The sequence below is a fragment of the Hemitrygon akajei genome, chromosome 11, assembly GCF_048418815.1.
Source record: "Hemitrygon akajei chromosome 11, sHemAka1.3, whole genome shotgun sequence".
Classification (NCBI taxonomy): domain Eukaryota; kingdom Metazoa; phylum Chordata; class Chondrichthyes; order Myliobatiformes; family Dasyatidae; genus Hemitrygon; species Hemitrygon akajei.
The window spans coordinates 116,032,992-116,051,063 of record NC_133134.1 but is presented as its reverse complement, the minus strand read 5'-3'; the positions used below and the strand labels follow the sequence as shown (position 1 = coordinate 116,051,063).

The 18,072-nt window shown below is 38.9% G+C and overlaps 1 protein-coding gene and 1 long non-coding RNA gene across 8 annotated transcripts in view; one reads left to right on the top strand and one right to left on the bottom strand.

Annotated features, from left to right (window-relative positions):
* Window positions 1–18,072, top strand: part of LOC140735946 (uncharacterized) — a 34,093-nt gene that overhangs the window by 5,184 nt on the left and 10,837 nt on the right. Inside the window, exons 2-3 of one of the 2 annotated variants that reach the window (XR_012100844.1) lie at window positions 16,006–16,137; window positions 16,420–16,593. This is a non-coding gene — a long non-coding RNA (uncharacterized lncRNA). Of the gene's footprint in view, window positions 1–16,005; window positions 16,205–16,419; window positions 16,594–18,072 lie in introns of both variants that reach the window. The other variant, XR_012100845.1, reaches the window with a different exon arrangement.
* The window catches only part of pcif1 (phosphorylated CTD interacting factor 1), a 127,373-nt gene continuing 109,360 nt past the window's right edge, over window positions 60–18,072 (bottom strand). For 5 of the 6 annotated variants that reach the window (XM_073061558.1, XM_073061562.1, XM_073061559.1 and 2 more), the window contains 3 exons: window positions 16,441–16,534; window positions 10,476–10,651; window positions 60–9,987 (listed from right to left, as the gene is read on the bottom strand). In XM_073061558.1, the coding sequence (XP_072917659.1) occupies window positions 9,765–9,987; window positions 10,476–10,651; window positions 16,441–16,534 (493 nt within the window). In that variant the 3' untranslated portion in view covers window positions 60–9,764. The remainder of the gene's footprint in view (window positions 9,988–10,475; window positions 10,652–16,440; window positions 16,535–18,072) is intronic. The other variant, XR_012100841.1, reaches the window with a different exon arrangement.

Genomic DNA, 18,072 nt, shown 5'->3' with positions numbered 1-18,072 from the left:
GAGAAGGAAGTGGTCAGTCACATTGTCTGACCTTTCTGTTGGAAGTTAGACAAGTCCAATGCTGATTCAAGATTGTTTAATGTCATTTCCAGTACATGTGTAAAGGGGCACAAAATAATTGTTACTCTGGATCCGATGCAGCGTAAAAAAATGCACTAACATAAAGAACACAACAATTTAAAAAGAAACACAATATTGTAAATACATAAGATAGCTAATATACATAGATTTTTGTATGTCCATAAAGTGGTGCTAGCTCAAGAGTGTCTGTATATTGGTGATTGTTAACAGGAAATGATAAAGTAGTGGTGGTCAGGGGTGTGGAGTGGTGGGTTACCAGATAGAGGTATTGATCAGCCTTACTGCTTGGGGGAAGTAACTGCTTTTGAATCTGGTGGTCCTCACGTGGATGCTACATAACCTTCTCCCTGATGGGAGATGGAGATTGTTTTGTGTGGCGCTGGGTCTTCGCCTGGTTGTTTCTCTCTTCCTCCCATCACTGTGGGTCATCTGGCTCTGGGGCTCCAGGATGTACTGTTGCTGGATTGTGCAACATCCATGCACCTGTGTACAATGTTCTGGAGAGCACCCTTGAAGTGATGGGTATATCTGAATGAAATGTAGAGGATGAGATTAGCTTTCTCCACGATGCTCCTGAGATGGAGTGGCTTTGTTCATCTCTCTGGTCAAGGGCAGCCTTGAAGAGCTACAAGTGCTGTCAGGTTTCATTGTGTTAACTACAAGGAACAACTTCTAATATCCAGCACCTTTATTTTCAGTGTGAGGCAGCCTTTCTTTTTGATAAGGTCATTACTTTGAACCCTATAAAGGCACAGGACAATAGTTCTCATCATCTCTCCTCCCAACCCTCCATCACTCCTCTGACTAACAATTTTGAACTTCTTTAGACCATAAGATATAGGAACAGAATTAGGCCATTTGGCCCATTGAATCTGCTCTGCCATTTTTTCATGGCCAATTCAATTTTCCTCTCAGCCCCAGTCTCCTGCCTTCTCTCTTTATCCCTTCATGCCCTGATCAATCAAGAACCTATCAACCACTGGCTTAAATATACATAAAGACTTGGCTTCCACAACTGCCTGTGGCAAAGAATTTCACAGATTCACCAGACTCTGGCTAAAGAAATTCCTCCTCATCTCTGTTCTAAAAGGATGCCCCTCTATTCTGAGGCTGTGACCTCTGGTCCAATATTCTCCTACCACTCTATCAAGGCCTTTCAACATTTGATAAGTTTCAATTAGGTCCTCCCTCATTCTTCTGAATTCTAGTGAATACAGGCCCAGAGCCATCACTCTTCATATTGCAAGCTATTCAATACTGGAATCCTTTTTTGAACCTCCTTTCAACCCTCTCCAGTGTTGGCACATCCTTTCTAAGGGACCCAGACCTGCTCAAAATTCTCCAAGTGAGGCCTCCCAAGTGCTTTATAAAGCCTCAACATCACTATACTTTAGTCCTCTTGAAATGAATGCTAACATTGCATTTGCCTTCCTCACCACAGACTCAATCTGCAAATTAATCTTTAGGGAATCCTGCACAAGAACTCCCAAGTCTCTTTGCACCTCAGTTTTTTGAAATTTCTCTCCATTTAGAAAATAGTCTACCTTTCTTTTTTTACTAAAGTGCATGACTATACATTTCCTGACACTGTATTTCATCTGCCACTTCTTTGCCCTTTCTCCTAATCTGTCTAAGTCCTTCTGTAGCCTCTCTACTTCCTCAAAACTATCTGCCCTTCCACCTATCTTCACATCATCCACAAACTTTTTCAGTAAAGCCATCAATTCCGTCATCCAAGTCATTGACATATAACATAAAAAGTGGTCCCAATGCAGACTCCTGTGGAACACCACTAATCAGACAGCCGATAAGAAAAGGCTCCCTTTATTCACACTCTTTGCCTCCTGATAATCAGCTACTGCTTTATTCATGCTAGAATCTTTTCTGTAACACGATGGGCTGTTAACTTGTTAAGCAGCCTCATGTGTGACACCTTGTCAAAGGCCTTCTGAAAATCTAAGTACACAACATGAACTGTCTATCCTGCTTGTTATTTCTTCAAAGAATTCCAACAGATTTGTCAGGCAAGGTTTTTTCTTGAGGAAACCATGCTGATTATGGCCTATTTTATTATGTGCCTCCAAGTAATCTGAAACCATATCTTTAACAACCGACTCCAACATCTTCCCAAACATAGAGGTTAGACTAACTGGCTTATAATTTCCTTTCTTCTACCTCCCTATCTTCTTGAAGAGTGGAGTGATATTTGCAATTTTCCAGTATTCCAGAATCTATTGATTCTTGAATTATCATTATTAATGCCTCCACAATCTCCTCAGCCACCTCTTTCAGAACCCTGGGGTGTACACCATCTGGTCCAGGCGAGTTATCTACCTTCAGACCTTTCAGTTTCCCAAGAACCTTCTCCCTAGTAATGGTGATATCACACACTTCTGACCCCTGACACTCTGGAACTTCCACCATACACCACTATTGTCTTCCACAGTGAAGACTGATGCAAAATACTTAATCCGTCTGTCCATCGTTTTTTTTGTCCCACATCACTACCTCTGCAGCATCACTTTCCAGTGGTCTGATATCCACTCTCACTTTGCTTTTACTCTTTGTGTATCTTTTTTTTAGTATCCTCTTTAATATTATTGGCTAGCTTACTTTTGTATTCCACCTTTTCCTTCTTAATGACTTCTTTAGTTGGTTTTTAAAAACTTCCCAATCCTCTAACCTCCCACTAATTTTTGCTCTATTATCTGCCCTCTCTCTGGCTTTAACTTCTCTTGTTAGCCACGGTTGTGTCTTTCTGCCTTTGAAACAGTTCTTCCTCTTTGGGATGTATATATCTGGTGCCTTCCCAACTGCTTTCAGAAATTCCACCTTTGCTGCTCAGTTCTTTTCCAATCAATTTTAACCAACTTCTCTCTCATGCTTCTGTAATTTATTTAACTCCACTGTAATCCCATTATGATAGTAACCTCCCTGTTTGCTGGAGAAATTGTGGAAATCAAAATGCAAATCATTATCATATTTTTTTGGACTGCCTCGTTATCAAAGACTATTGGAGGGGGATACACAATGCCCTGCAAGACATCTTTAAATGTGAAATACCCTTAGAGAGTAAGACCATATATTTTGGATATATACCTCAAGAATGATTGAAAAGAGATAAACATTTAATGAATATACTGTTGGTGGCTGGTAAAAAGACTCTTACTAGGAAATGGTTATCACAGGAGAGCCCAACTTTAAATACATGGATGGAAATTACAATGGACATTTACAAAATGGGGAAGATAACAGCATTTGTTAATCATAAGCTGGAACAATTTGATTCATACTAGGAAAAATGGTTTAACTACATAATGCCTCATAGGCCTGATTTTATTCTCACAAATCAATGAATGTGTTGTAAAAAAAATCACTCCCTACTTGTACAGAGTTCTTTCCTTTTGCTTGTTTTTTTCTGCTCTTTTCTATAAGTGTATACCTCAGATAAATACTTTGTGGAGATTTGTGACATATATGATATATATGTACAATGTCTGAAATACATCTTATGGAAATGTTTGATGATGAAATTCAATAAAAAAATAAATTACAAAAAAGAAAAAAACTCCACTGTAATACTTACATCTGACTTTATCTTTTCCTTTTCAAATTTCTGGATGAATTCAATCATATTATGATCACTGGCTCCAAGGGTTCTTTTACATTAAGCTCTCTAATCAATTGCAGTTCGTTGCACAACACCCAATCCAGAGTAGCTGATCCCCTAGTGGGTTCAATCATGAAATGCCCTAAAAACCCATTTCTTAAGAATTTTATAAACCAGGTCCAATGCTTACCCTATCCTCTGAGTTCCAAACTCTGTTGTATCCACTGCCTTTGCTCACATCATGGGTCAAGACCACTTTCACCCCCAACCTGCACCCCAGTCATGATGATATCCACACCCCCACCTCTCTGACTGATGTCGACCTCTCCTCCAGTTGGTGGCTGTTGTCACCAACTAGAACTGTGCAGCCGTTCTCCAGGCCTGGAATCCATTCCTTTGTCAGCAAACTTATTGTTCATCACAATAAACTACAGCCAATCATCAATGCCATGAAATTCCAACAGCCTTATCTTGCCATCAGGTACAGACTCTGCGCCTGACTCCCCCCCCCCCCCCCCAGAACAAATACTCAGCAAACACTGACTCCTCCTCCACCGTGGGAACAAATACTGGTGAATAGCTCAGTGGTAGTGAAGAAATACGGAACAGCTTCCAGGGACATAAAGAGGTCGAATAATGGGCGTGTATATGGCAGGTAGATAACTTGGAAAAATATGAGGTCATCCACTTTGGTAGGAAAAGCTAGGAAACTGGAGTATGCCTTTTTAAAAAATGTGAGACTGCACATGACTTATTGCAAAAGGATTTCATTACAGAAATACAGATTGTCTTTCTACAATGATGCAGGGATGCAGAGAGATAGCAGCTGGAATGCTGTGTACCACTCTAAATCTCCTTACTCAAGAAAGGACACACCAGTCTGGTGATACTCCCAGGGCAGAGAAACAAACACAAAATGCTAGAGGAACTCTGCAAGCTACACAGCATCTACAGAGAAATAAACAGTCAATGATTTGGGCCAAAACCCTTTCATCAGGACTGGAAAGGAAGGGGTTAGAAGATAGAATAAGGTGAGGGAGGGAGAAGAGTTACAAGCTGGCAAATGATAGGCAAAGCCAGGTGAGGGAGAAGTTTGGTGGGTGGGAGAGAGGGATGAAGTGAGAAGCTGGGAGGTGATAGGGTTAAGAGGTAAAGGGCTGAAGAAGGAATTTGACAGGAGACAAGAATGGACCATGGGAAAAAGGGAAGGACACTAGATGAAGTTGATGGGCAGGTGAGAAGAAACAGGGTGAGAGGGGAGCCAGAATGCTGAATGTAAAAAGCGGGGTGGGGAGAAATTATTGGAAGTTAAAAGAAATTGGTATTCATGCTTTCAGACTGGTGCCTATCCAGACACAGTGTAGGGTGTTGCTTCTCCAACCAGAATGTCCTCATTGTGACAATAGAGAAGACCTTGGAAGGATGTGTACCTTGTCCCAATCTATATGACAGGGTGACTTCAATCACTACCTTACACTAGGATTGGCTAGTAGATTATTGTTTGGGTCAGTCAAAGTTTTCAGAGGTTGCTTATGACTCTTGTGACTCACTGGTATACTGGGAATTATATACTCCAAGCCATATTGAATGGAGATACATTTTTTTAAAGAGACAAGTAAATGTCAAACCACAGCAACTTTTGCAACAAGTTGACATCACAAGCTGATTTTCATCCATATAGCTTCTGCCAGACAAGTGAGGGGAAAGGATAGAGAGGGCAATCTTTTTTAAACAGGTGTGCAGTCTGTTTTAGGTGCACATATGAACCAAAGCTACTATTTCCATGCTTCTGTTACCCCAGTTGTCTGGTTATTGAAATAAGTACAGGGATGGGCATAATATCTCCAGAAATCCCTATACTGGCTATTAGCTGGTCTTCTGTTTGCCTGAAATGAGGAAATAGACTAAAAGATCTGTGGGGTAGGTGAAACCCAGTGAAGTTACAATGAATGAGAGGAGATAGATGACCAAGGCTCACTGGATGTTTCAAAGAGCTAGTTACTTATAGGATGCAAGGAATCTTGTTTTTACATTCTTGGCAAGTAATGAGTTAAAAGTAGGAAACTGAACAATGAGCACACATTAGAGAAGTTGGAAAGCAGCAGTGTCCTGAGTAACACAATCAAAGTTTGTTCCTCAGGACGTTGAAGAACATCTGAGTTTTTTTAAGTACAATAACCAATCCACTCTGATTTCTGTTCAACAATTCTAAAGAGATTAAAGAGTCTTGAGTTTGGGAAGTAATTTACAGAATTTAGCTTTATAGGTAGTAACTTACCTTGAGTGTTGTGAACAATTTTGGGCTTCTTATGTAAGAGGTACTGGCATTGGAGAGGGTTCAGATAAGATACACAAGGATGATTCCAGGAATGAAAGGGTTATTGTATGAGGAAGTTTGATGGCTCTGGGCCTGTACTCACTGGAATTTAGAAGAATGAGTGGGGATTTCATTGAAACCTTTCAAATGTTGAAAGGGCTAGACAGAGTAGATGTGGACAGTATGTTTCCCATGGAGGGGGAGTCTAAGACAAGAGGACATAGCCTCAGGATAGAGGGGCATCCATTTAAAACAGATGTAGAGGTATTTCTTTAGCCAGAGGGCTGTGAATTTGTTACCACAGGCAGCTGTGGAGGCCAACTTGTTGGGTGTACTCAAGGTGGAGATTGATAGGTTCTCGATTGGCTATGGCATCAAAGGTTGCGGAGAGAAGGCTGGGGAGTGGGACTGAGGAGGGGTAGAAAGCATCAGTCATGACTGAATGGCGGTGCAGACGATGGGTAAAGTGGCCTAATTCTGCTCCTATGACTTAAGATCTAATTTCTTAAGGTTTGCCATCCCATGTCAGGTTTAGTACTCAAGACCACAATTTGGAGTTCATAACGTTAAAAAGCCAAGACAGACAGGGGGTGATGTGGAGGCTTTCTGTGAAAACAGGTGGAATGAAAAAACAGAAAATTCAAGTATTTAAGAAAAAAAAAAAGGGATCAAGATGATGTCTTGAGACGTGAGATTGCTAATGCGAGAATCTGGAGTAATAAATAATCTCCTGGAAGAACTCAGTGGGTCAAGCAATTCTTTTGGGGTGGGGGAAAAATTGTTGATATTTTGGGCCTTGACTCAAAACTTTGATAATTCCTTTCACCTCACACTTGCTGCTTGGCCCACTGAGTTCCTCCGGCAAGTTCTTTTATGAGCAAGGTGCAGTGATTCAGCTACTGACAGGACCAATCAATGTGTAATCGGAAGTAGTGTACAAGAATGTATAAGGTCAGATGCTCAATAGGCATGGTTCAATGAATGACACTTTACACATTAATAACATAGAAATGTTCACACTAAAACATAGACAATAGAAAGTAAAAGGGATGGAGAAGTTCTGCTAAAACTGGGTGGGATAAAAGAGGGTTTTAATTAAGTTAATATATCTTTGGAATAATGGGAAGGAAGTACCTCAATTATACAGTATTCCAGATAGTGCACATTTTACAGTGTATGGGAAGTCCTGCACTAGTACAGTACATAGCGGATGGGTACACGTGAGGGAAAACCAATTCTGTAGAATGGATGGGGAGAGTTGAGTGAAGATGGGTTCTGAAAAGTGTTTGGAAAGAGGTGAAGTAAGACTGGCTCTGAACTGTGGATATGGAGAGGTGATGGAAGGCTAGCTTTGTATAGTGAAATGTGTGGGAGGGTGGGGAGTCGAGTGAAGACCAGCTCTGTATTGTGCATAGGGAGAGGTATAGGAAGACGGATGCTCTTAATAAGATATGCACTAAGTGCAAAACTCAAACCATGTGGACAATGGTACAAGACATTGCCATAGTTGAAGGATTTGAAGAATCCAACATGTTATACTCAAGCTAGAGTTTGTCAAAACCCTAAACTTCATTTTTCCTTATCAAACTTGCTAGTTTTATATAATCCACTTTATTAATTTATGAATTTAATGAAGGAACATCATTGAAGAATTCCTTTATGTGAAAATTATGCTGACATCATATGAAAAGAACTATTGAACCACAAGCAATGTGCCATGGGGTAACAGAGAATTAGGAGTCGATAGGACAACACAGAAGCACTGAATGACAGACATCACAGGGAAGGAGCAAACATGGGCAACACCGGGTGGCAGAATAGCACAAGAGTACAAGGTGACAGGTCAGCAAAGAACAAAACAATAGGGAAATGTGGGGCACAGGATATCTGGATGATCTCATGTTGAAATAGTATCAAACAAGGAGCCACAATTTAAAATGACAGAAAGGATGCATGAAACAGAGATTGCTGGAAACTGTGGGTCAGACACAGAGGAAATCAGTTTCAGGTTCATAGGTTCTCTTGAAAAGTTTCCAGTCTGAAACATCAACTGTTCCTCTCTCTATGGATGTCACCTGAACTGCTGAGTATTTCAGCATGATTCTGATTTCCTGCATCTAGTATTTTGATTTCACAGTGGTTACATCATGGACCATTCTATACCAGATTTCTGAGAATAAGCTGTATTTTATCAAAAAGCACAAAACTGAAAATTTTTAAACAATTTGGAAATACTCAACAGATCAGGGCAGGTCCTACACAAAAAGACTTCCATACAATTTGTGAGACTCTCCTGACAAAGGTTCATAAGAGGGTTGACAGGCTGACCACATTCACCTTGCTTATATATTTATATATTAAAAAAATCTTTTTCTAGCAATTAACTCATTTTTAGTTGTCCCCAAAAAGCAATAATTACAATCACACTCAACGCTTCACTTTGCACAGTTGCTGTTTTAAAGTTTTGTAGTAGGAAGCTGCTTATCCAACCTGATGCTGTGTACTGTTACAGTAATACTGTCATACAATACTTAGAATGCACCCTTGCCCAGATCAGCCAGGTTCCCTCACTTGCCTGCATTTAAGTTCAGATGTGTTTCAAACCTGGACTTCAGTTGTGTGACGTATTACCCAAATCCTTAGTGCAGCTGAATCAAAGGAGTACTATGCGTGAACTAAATGTTATGAGGTAACCACCATTTCTCCACCATCCTGTGGCTATGTGAACCTTCTGTCAGAAGCTGAAAAAGTGGAGAATGAGTATCTCTGGTGACCTGGCTGTGCTGGGGATTAGTGCTGTGGTTGAGACAATGCATGGACAGCAATATCTTATAATCTCAGTTACTCTGTGACAGGATATCTTGTTAAACACTTCTAGACAAATCATTCCTGTATTTAACCCTTCACTGGGTGGCCCAAATAAGAAGAACATTGAGTTCCAGTCACTTGAAGCTGAGCGCTGACTGAAAGTACAGAGCTCCCTTGCATTCTATCCAAAACTCCATATCCACAGCATGCTGCACATGTGGGAAACTAACCATGCTGACTGAGTGCACAATGCAAGTCTCCACAATCTTTATGAAAGAAAGCTTTCACAATAGGGCTCTGAGCTCTCATCCCATCTCTTTCTTCTCTTCCTGTAGTTTTCAAGGTTTCCCTTCATGAGTTCATCATGTTCCACTGCGTCAGTGAAGGATTAAATGCAAAGATGGACAGTACACACTAGATGACATACATTTGCACACTCAAGTGCATGAAGTTGTCTTTGAACAATTCAGAGATCGTCTACATAGGTCAACAAGAAGCAATACTTCTTAAAAGGACACCAATGAATTCCTATCCATCACTTTGTACATTTAAACTTAATTCTCAGCAATATAAAGAAATTCCTATACACACGGCATTAAAATGGAGAATGTCTACAGCCACTATTTGCAAAGTTTACAAAAATTAGACAGAATTGCATAATCTCAAAAAATAAAAAAAAGCTGATAAAACTGACACAGTATTCCGTTAAGAAATATTTTCATAGAATATATTACACAAGACACATTCTGTTTCTCTCTCCTACATACCTTGGTAAAAATAAAAGCAACAAACAAAACATTAAGAATCCAGAACTGTAGTTCTGCTTAGTAACACTGTACATATCTACATTTCTTGCTGGTGATGACAATAGTTCTGCAGCTTGTTTCAAGTCAGTCTGTTTAAAATAACAGAGCATTAGCTCTAAGTGCTCTCTTTATCAATCACAGTTCACTGGTGCTCGGTGTTGCTGCTATGGTCCCAATTCTGTTCCTGGTCTTTTTCACCAGATGCCACAGAGGAGGACGAGGAAGATGATGACTTCCCTGTTATTTTATAAGCTGCCATTAACTCCTGGACCCGCTCTGGAATAGGCCCCCATTTTGCAAAGCCAGCATCATTCTGCAGGAAGATGAGAGCTGTGGAGTGCACAGCTTTATAATAGATGTCTTCCCTGAAAGCAAACAAGACACATTTCATTTCATCTCAACTCACATTATATCCAGAGCTCCTATATAAAGTAACAAGTTACTAAAAGGAATGCATTTAGTTTTACACTAGGCCACCCCAACAACTATACTGACTTTCTGGCACCCTCACTGCTTTACACCAATGCATTTTCCTGCACCTTCCCCAAAAGCACCCCCCCCCCCCCACTCCCACACACACACACACATCATTTGTTCCATGCCCTCACCTAATTACAATCTCAACACCTCAATCTGATCCTGGCTGCCTCACACCCACACCTCTCACAGCTGTCTTTCAAACAATGACTCTCCCTCACCCTGTAACTCCCCTGGTTGCTTTCTCTCCTTAACTGTTCTCTATTATTGTGGTTGTCACTTGCCCAACTCTCAGTCGATCCCATTGGATGCAGGAGATAAATAATTTAATAAACCTGTCGCTCAAGCCATATGCTCATGTTAGTACAAAACTTACTTTTTGCAGATGTGTTGAGCTCCACTTCTGTACTCATGCTCATAAGCTGGGACTAGGATTTGGTGGCGCTTAAACTTGCTTTCCTCCATCCGGACCAGAGCTGGTGTTGGAGGGTTTCTCCATTCTGGGATGAACACAGTGAATGACAGAGGCTCGCTTGAACTCCTAAGCAGGTTCTGAATGAGGAAGAAATTAACAGGGATTAGTTAATAGTAAAGAAAAGATGTCCCCATTTTACAGCTTTTAGCAGCAGGTCAAGCCAATGCCTTTCTCAATGGATGACCAACTCTTCAACCTACCTTCTCATCAGACCCATTGACTCTAATAATTTTGATAAAAGTTCATCAAGTTTAATTTTGTTCTCTGTGGAAAGAGAGAAAGAATTAAAATTTCAGCTCAAAGACCCTTCATCAGAATTCAGGTCTGATGAAAGGTGTTCAACCTGAAACAATAACTCTATCCTTCCTTAGGGGCTGTGCAACTTGCTGAGTGTTTTCTTTTTATTTCAGATTTCCAGCATCTGCTGTTTTTGATTTTCATTAATTTAGTTTCCCTCTTGACAGAGCCACCTCAGTTACTGAAGGCTGTCAGCATTCTCTATATTTATTTTGCTAGGTATTGGATTGAGTAGAGTTTTTGATCCACCCTCGCTATATAGGGTCTATTTACTTTGATGGTGCAACATTGCTTTCATAAACTATTTCTTACTGAAGTGGCCCAAGTCAGCTTTTTGGTCAATGATGAGTCCTCAGGGAACTTAGTGGATGTCGCTATGTTCCTGGCTGTTGTTACTTCATGCCTAACTATGAATGAAGTTCAAGGCCTGTTTCATTTTAACAAAGATTAATCAGGAAAAGGATCTTAAACTTTTAAGATTTAAGATCTTAAGGATCTTTAAGGACCTCTCCTGACATCTAAATTTTGTATCAAATTGGTTTCAGTTTATGTGTGGTTTATTTTGTTCAGCTAGTTGGATGCCTTGCTTCTAAATTTGTTGTGCATTTCTGAACAATGCTTTGCCAAATTTTTAACATTAATGTATGCTCCCAATTTTCATTTACGACGACACATTATTTCAGATTGGTCCTTAAGTGATCCTAGCATCCTTTGAATAGTGCATTAAGGTTCACCTCCAAGGCAGTGCCTTTATGGTCTCATTTTTCTAAGAAGGAAGCAATTAAAATTTATAAGGTTAGTGTAAGCGATATTGCTCCTAAAGGGATGTTTTTTAAACCCTCTAGTTTTTTTGTGAACTTAATGCCCATCTCCTTGCATAACTAGCAAGACCTCCCACAAAGACTACTAGCTTTAAACAATCCATCAATTTCTACATTCATGAGTGGCTTCCTTGATAGGTAAATCAGTCCATTGCAGACAGTTAATATTAAATGAAAGACAATATTTTCCAGGACTTCCTTCTTCAGATTGCAAGTGAAGCCACGTATTTTTACAAGAGTCTGTGAAATGCTGTATGATTACTTGAAGTCCCTTTCTATGTAGGAATACAAGTCACAACCATTAATAAACCAGTCATCAAACTTCTCAAAGATCTGCTCCCTGTAACATTTTACGATACCTACTGCAAGTTTTTTTTAAACCTGCTTTGACAAGCTGGACAATTTATAATGCACCTCCTGTGTGTGTTTGATTAGATGGCAATCATTGTATTTCTGGGATCATTTATTTTGGCCATGAACAAGAAAAGAACCCACAGTCTCTGCCAGTTAGTTTCTTCCTGTGTAATACACCACTGGATGTATTGTATTTTAATCTAACATTTTCCAGCTGGTGAGACTGTACTGACTTAATAGCATTATGCAATGAAAGTTCCACAACAAATGACACTAAAACAGGACTTTGAGGTAGATGATCCATGATCTACAAAGGAGTTTCAGTTTAGTAATATGGTTAAGCCCAAGTGTCCAAGGTTTGAGTCTTGAAGATACTATTCCTTCAATCAGGCTACCAAAAATTATTTGCAGCATCTTGAAGAATTCTTCATAAAGCTTTTTCAGAGTACTGTCAGATTTGTCTATGTAAATTTTTCTATGCAGCTTACTCTGGTGTTAGAGGCAGCTCTTTCAACTGTGCATACTGGAGGGTCTAATTCACAAAGCAATTCATGCTTACATGCTAATTATAGCAAATTAGTCTCAACATTTATAGATTTTGACTTTTTTGTCTCATATATTACAATAGTACATTAAGCCCAATTGCCAAAAGCTGTATTCATAATGCCAATACGATTTTCTAAAGCTGACCTTTAACCCCAGCAGCTTTAAGTTTGGTGACATTTAATTGGGTACAACTTTTTAACTTTGTGATCTTCAAAACAATTATTTAAAGTTCAAGTATGTTAAGAAAAGTTGGTTGACTATCCATAACACAGCTCCCGTTGTAACTCATTTTCCAAATGATTGGTATATGATTTAGTAATTACAGTATAGAATTGTATGACTGTTCTATTATGTTACTTTACATGTATGGAATCTTACAGTACTGGTAAAGCCTTTAACAGTTATGATATTGCTTGTGACTTGGAGATTGCAGTGATAATAACGGTTCATCTTGGGATTTTTGGGTTTGCAAACTACACAGATACAAAGTGAAGTATAATTTTGCATCCATGCACATTGCTGACAAATCTGAGACTTTAGCTTAGAAATGGAGATATGTCCTGTGATTGATATTTTGCTCTTCCAAATACGGTTAGATCTGATTCCAATCACCTACATCTTCCCTATAACAATATATAGTAGTAAACATATAGATTTTGGTAGTATTTCTGGCTGAAATAAACAATTTATTTAAAAGTTCTAACACTGCCTTAATAAAAATAACTGGGGGATGTTTAAATATATTTAATTATGTTTGTAACTTGTAATAGTTTTTATGTCTTGTACTTACTGCTGCCACAAAACAATAAATTTCATGACATACTGTATATCAGAGATAATAAACCTGATTATGATAGTTAATACACTGAGGGCAAATTTTATCTCTTCAAGAAGAAAGGCTGCTATTCTACTAATGCAACAGAAACATGGTATGGGTGAGGAAAAAACTCTGAAAGAGGCCATGTCAGCTTTCTTTTTCATCAACTTGATTTTTGAGCATTTGTACTGCTCATTTTTTTTTACAGTTCTTGCCCTTCTGTTATTACAAGGTCTTAAAAGAGGTATTGAGTTAACTTTGTCCTTTCTACATCCTCCTGGTTTCACTGAGAGAAACATTTGACCTAGCAGGAGGATATCACCAGGAGAGAATAACAGCTTGAGCTATTGCTATGTCTAATTCAAATGACAGAACAAATCCACAGTCTGCATCATGAACCATGATAATAAGGAAAGAAAAATGAAAATTAATCCCCATTTTTGTAGCACATAGAGAGGATCAGACTGAAATACTGAATAGGGCCAAATTTCAAGGTGACCAGAGTCTATAGGTGCTCCAGAATTTATGATCCTCAATTTCTTTGCTTTCAAGTATCTTACATCTCTTCAGTCCTTAATTCTGGCATATTGCAATTCCTAATTTCCTTTAACCCTCCAATACTGTTCATGCTGCTAAGGTCTTAGGTAATAGAATACCTTCTCTAAGAATTTCTAGTTCTCTTACGTCCTTTAAGTTGTTTCTTAAACCTGCCTCTTTGCCCAAGCTTTCAGCCATTTGTCTAGACTCATACTTAAATAACTCAGTGTCACTTTCCTTCTGCAGCATTACTGCAAAGGACTTAAAGAAGTTTTGTTAAGGTATTAAATTTTAAACACAGTAATAGTGCAAAATGCATTGAGAGCACTAATTTGAATAACTTCTGTGGAAATTATTGGCTAGTTTTACTATCTGCCCCATTAAATGAAAGGACTAATGTTAATGTAGTGTCTCTCGTATCCTCAAAATACTACGAAGTAAGTCAAAGCCAACAGTGCTCTTGAAGTGCAGCTACATTAATTATTTTACAACAATGGAATGTTGGAAGTGTGGAATATGCTACAGAGCATCACCTTTGCTTCCACAAGGATTGTGATATATTATCTAGGTGCTCTGGTTTCCTCCCACAGTCCAAAGCCAAACCAGTAGTTAGTAGGTTAATTTGTCCTGTGATTAGGCTAGAATTAAACTGGTGGGTTGAAGAGCCTGTTCTCCCCTGTATCTCCAAATATAAATAAATAAACAAACAAACCAACAAATGGGAGGGCCACACATCCTTCAAACTGGAGCGGAGTCTTTGAAGAATGATGTGTTAGGAAGGATTTTTTTTCATAGTAAAGGCTGAAACAATGTGTAACTCTCTCCCAAAGAAAGTGGTTGAGAAAATCAGATGAAAACCTCAAAACAGAAATGGATAAGTTTTTGATAGCAATTTAAAGACAAGGGAATCAAGACAGATGAAAAGACATAATTCGGCCATGATCTGGTTGCCTAGCAAATAATATGAAAGGACTGATTGGTCTCCCTTTTTCTCATGTTTCTGATGTATTCAATGAAGAAATTGGTGCAGCTAGCAAGACACAACATTAATATTACCCCTCTTATTTAAAGAAGCTAGCTTGTACATCTTATTATCATTGATAATTGGGAGAGAAATAACAAACATAAAACCACAAAAGAATCATTTTATTTTAATTTTGAATCGTGGAAACACACAATTTTCAATGAAGGCAGGTTGTTTTAGTTTCTGATGGTCTGGGGATATTACTAGTGTTATAGCCCTTTTATGCCTGTTAATCTCACAAGAGTGCTCAACATTGAAATTGATTTTTCATTATTCAGAATCCAGCTACCACATCAATGGTGCATATCCTGTGACTGTGAAGCTAATCTGACCCCACACCAGCACATCTAAAGTCTTGGGATTCTTGCTAACATCAATCATGCCATTTCTAATTGATCTGTAAGAACCAGTGGTACAGTCACTATTACAATATGTTACTGATTAGTGCCTTCTGTTCCATTTTTGGAATGTCAACTGAAGTTTCAAGTATCAAGATAAGATGTTGCCTGATGGACGTTGAAGCGTTTTTCCATTGTGAATATCAGCCGAATCAAGGGAAATGGGACTTTCAAAGCAAAGTGGAGCTAAGTTTTCAGATAAGCCTGAATCTTATTGTATGATACAACTGATTCAAGGGCCAAATGGTTTAATCTAGTTTTTATTTCTTATGTAAGAAATAGAATAGAATTTAGGTACAGAGAAGAACAAATGTAATCACAAAGTTTCAAAGATCAGAGATAGCATTCTAATAGATTTGGTACAGAGGTCCCCATCTACTAACCATCTCATGAAGGGACCTTTTGTGTTTGAAGATGCAGAGGAGAGAGAGAGAGACATTGTTACAGAATTACACTTCGTATCCCGGGAGTCTTTTGTTAAATAGAGGGTTGACTCAAATCATTAAAATTATTGAGGGTATACAAATAAATTAGGATTAATTATTTGAGCAGCCACGACAGAGTTTTGGCTTCCTCTCTAAATGAAGGAAGCTGCGAGTGGGAATGAGCGCAAAAGATTTATTTTTCTCTGAATTAGATCTCCGTGTGGAACATCATTCTGGAGAGTAGTGAAAATCAACTCAGTCATCATGGTGCTCTACAGATGAACGATATGAGAGAAAAGCTGAAGGATTTGAGGACAACATGAACTGTGGGAGATTTTGAAATGGTAAATGATCCATATTAAGAACTGGAACAACTATGCCATAATATCTGCTGGCCTGTTCTAATGCAAGGTACATAAAAGCTGACCAAATATAAGATTTCACAAAAAAGGAGGTAAATTATATTCTCCTCACAATCTGGCCTCAAAATAGAAATTAATAATTTCATGCAGTGATGCTATCTGATCTATATCTCACTATTAAAGTTCTTGTTCCTTGAAACAAAACACTTTAACTATGTGTTAATGCAACCCTTTAACCTACACTTGGTCTACTTTGCAATACAGGCTAACACCTTGGACCCTCACCTCCATATGTGTGACCATACTGTCCATCAGCTCTTCACCAAACGGAGGATTTGCTTCAAAGGAGCCGCTGACTGGTGAGAAAGTCAAGAATGAGCTGTAAAGGAGAAAACAAGCAGCAACTTTCACACAGTTCAGCGTCAGCTCTACAGACAGGTATACAAAAGGGACAACACATAGAGGACTGTGGTAGAATCATTTACCCACAACAAAATCCAACTTCCATCCTCGGTGAACACAGCGATTAAACACTTCTAGCACAACCCCAGAAATCTGGGCCTCAGTCAAAGCACAAAGCCAGGAATTTGATCTTCACCCACCACCAGAGGGAATTGTCCCTCACACGCAGGTGAAGAATCTAAGCTCTCAGAAAGCATAAACCAGAGAAAATAGACATCATTACAAAAAGAAACACAGGGACCTGAATCTCAGCTGCAGGCCAAGTCTTAGGGATCTGATTATTACCTCACATTAGGCCTGGGATCCCACATTCTCACAGTACAACTAAGCTCTCCCAAGTATAAATTCTCTCTCCTGTAAGTAATAACCATATAAATTTTGCATATAAACTTTCTTCCCTCTGAGAATAAAACCCTACCTCTAAACACCTATGCTATTGTTGATAAATTCTCATTTCACTCTGGAATTTTTTTCTCCTGTCCTGCAAATATACTTTTTTCTGTTTTAACACTTCTACCTTAGAATATAAATCCATCTTCCTTTGATCAAAACCTTGCTAATCTGAATATAAACCTTTCTCCTCTGATAAGATTTCACTCCTGAGTATAATTCCCTTCCCTTCTGAACGTAAAGTCTCTCTATGAAGCAAAATCCTGCCCTCCTCTACATGTACATTCCTTCTCTCCTACATACTAATCTTCTCTCATTTTGGGCATCACTGTCTCCATTTGACTATAAACCTTCTCTCCTAGGCGATTAACCCTTATTTGTTAATGCATAGATCACCTCACTGAACATAAACTCTCTTTTGTCCAAGATAGAACTCTCCCCTGGAGCTTAGTAAAATAGAGGGCTATGGGTAACCCTAGGTAATTTCTAAGGTTGGGACATGTTCGGCACAGCTTTGTGGGCCAAAGGGCCTGTATTGTGCTGTAGGTTTTCTATGTAACACTGGGTGAAGTTTGTGAATAAAGCCTCTGTCCTTTGAGCTGAAACCAACTCTCTAAGCAGAATTGTTCTTTATGTGAACATAAATCTGCTCCCCTCTAAGAACTGAAACTTTGACAAATTTTCCTCACAGGTGCTGCTTGACCCACTGGGTTTCTCTAGCAGATTGTTGGTGTGTTTCTAAGAACTCTTACTTCTGCTTTTAAATCCAATTATTTGTCTAAAATTGGTTCTCCCGAGAACAAATCCTCTCCTCCACAGCATGGCTACAGCAAAATAGAAGCCATACATCCTGCTGAGACTATACTAACTTCATGTAAAAGCAAATCACATTAATTCCACTCTACTACCCACCTCCCATTATCCCTCAAATCCTTTCCTTTTAATTGCAATATTGAAACAGCACAAGCTACTGTTCCAACCAGTACAATTCATTTACTATATCAGTCACTTCCTTCATGTTACTTTTGGTTCTTTTGTCACTTCACTTCAATGTGCACGACCTAT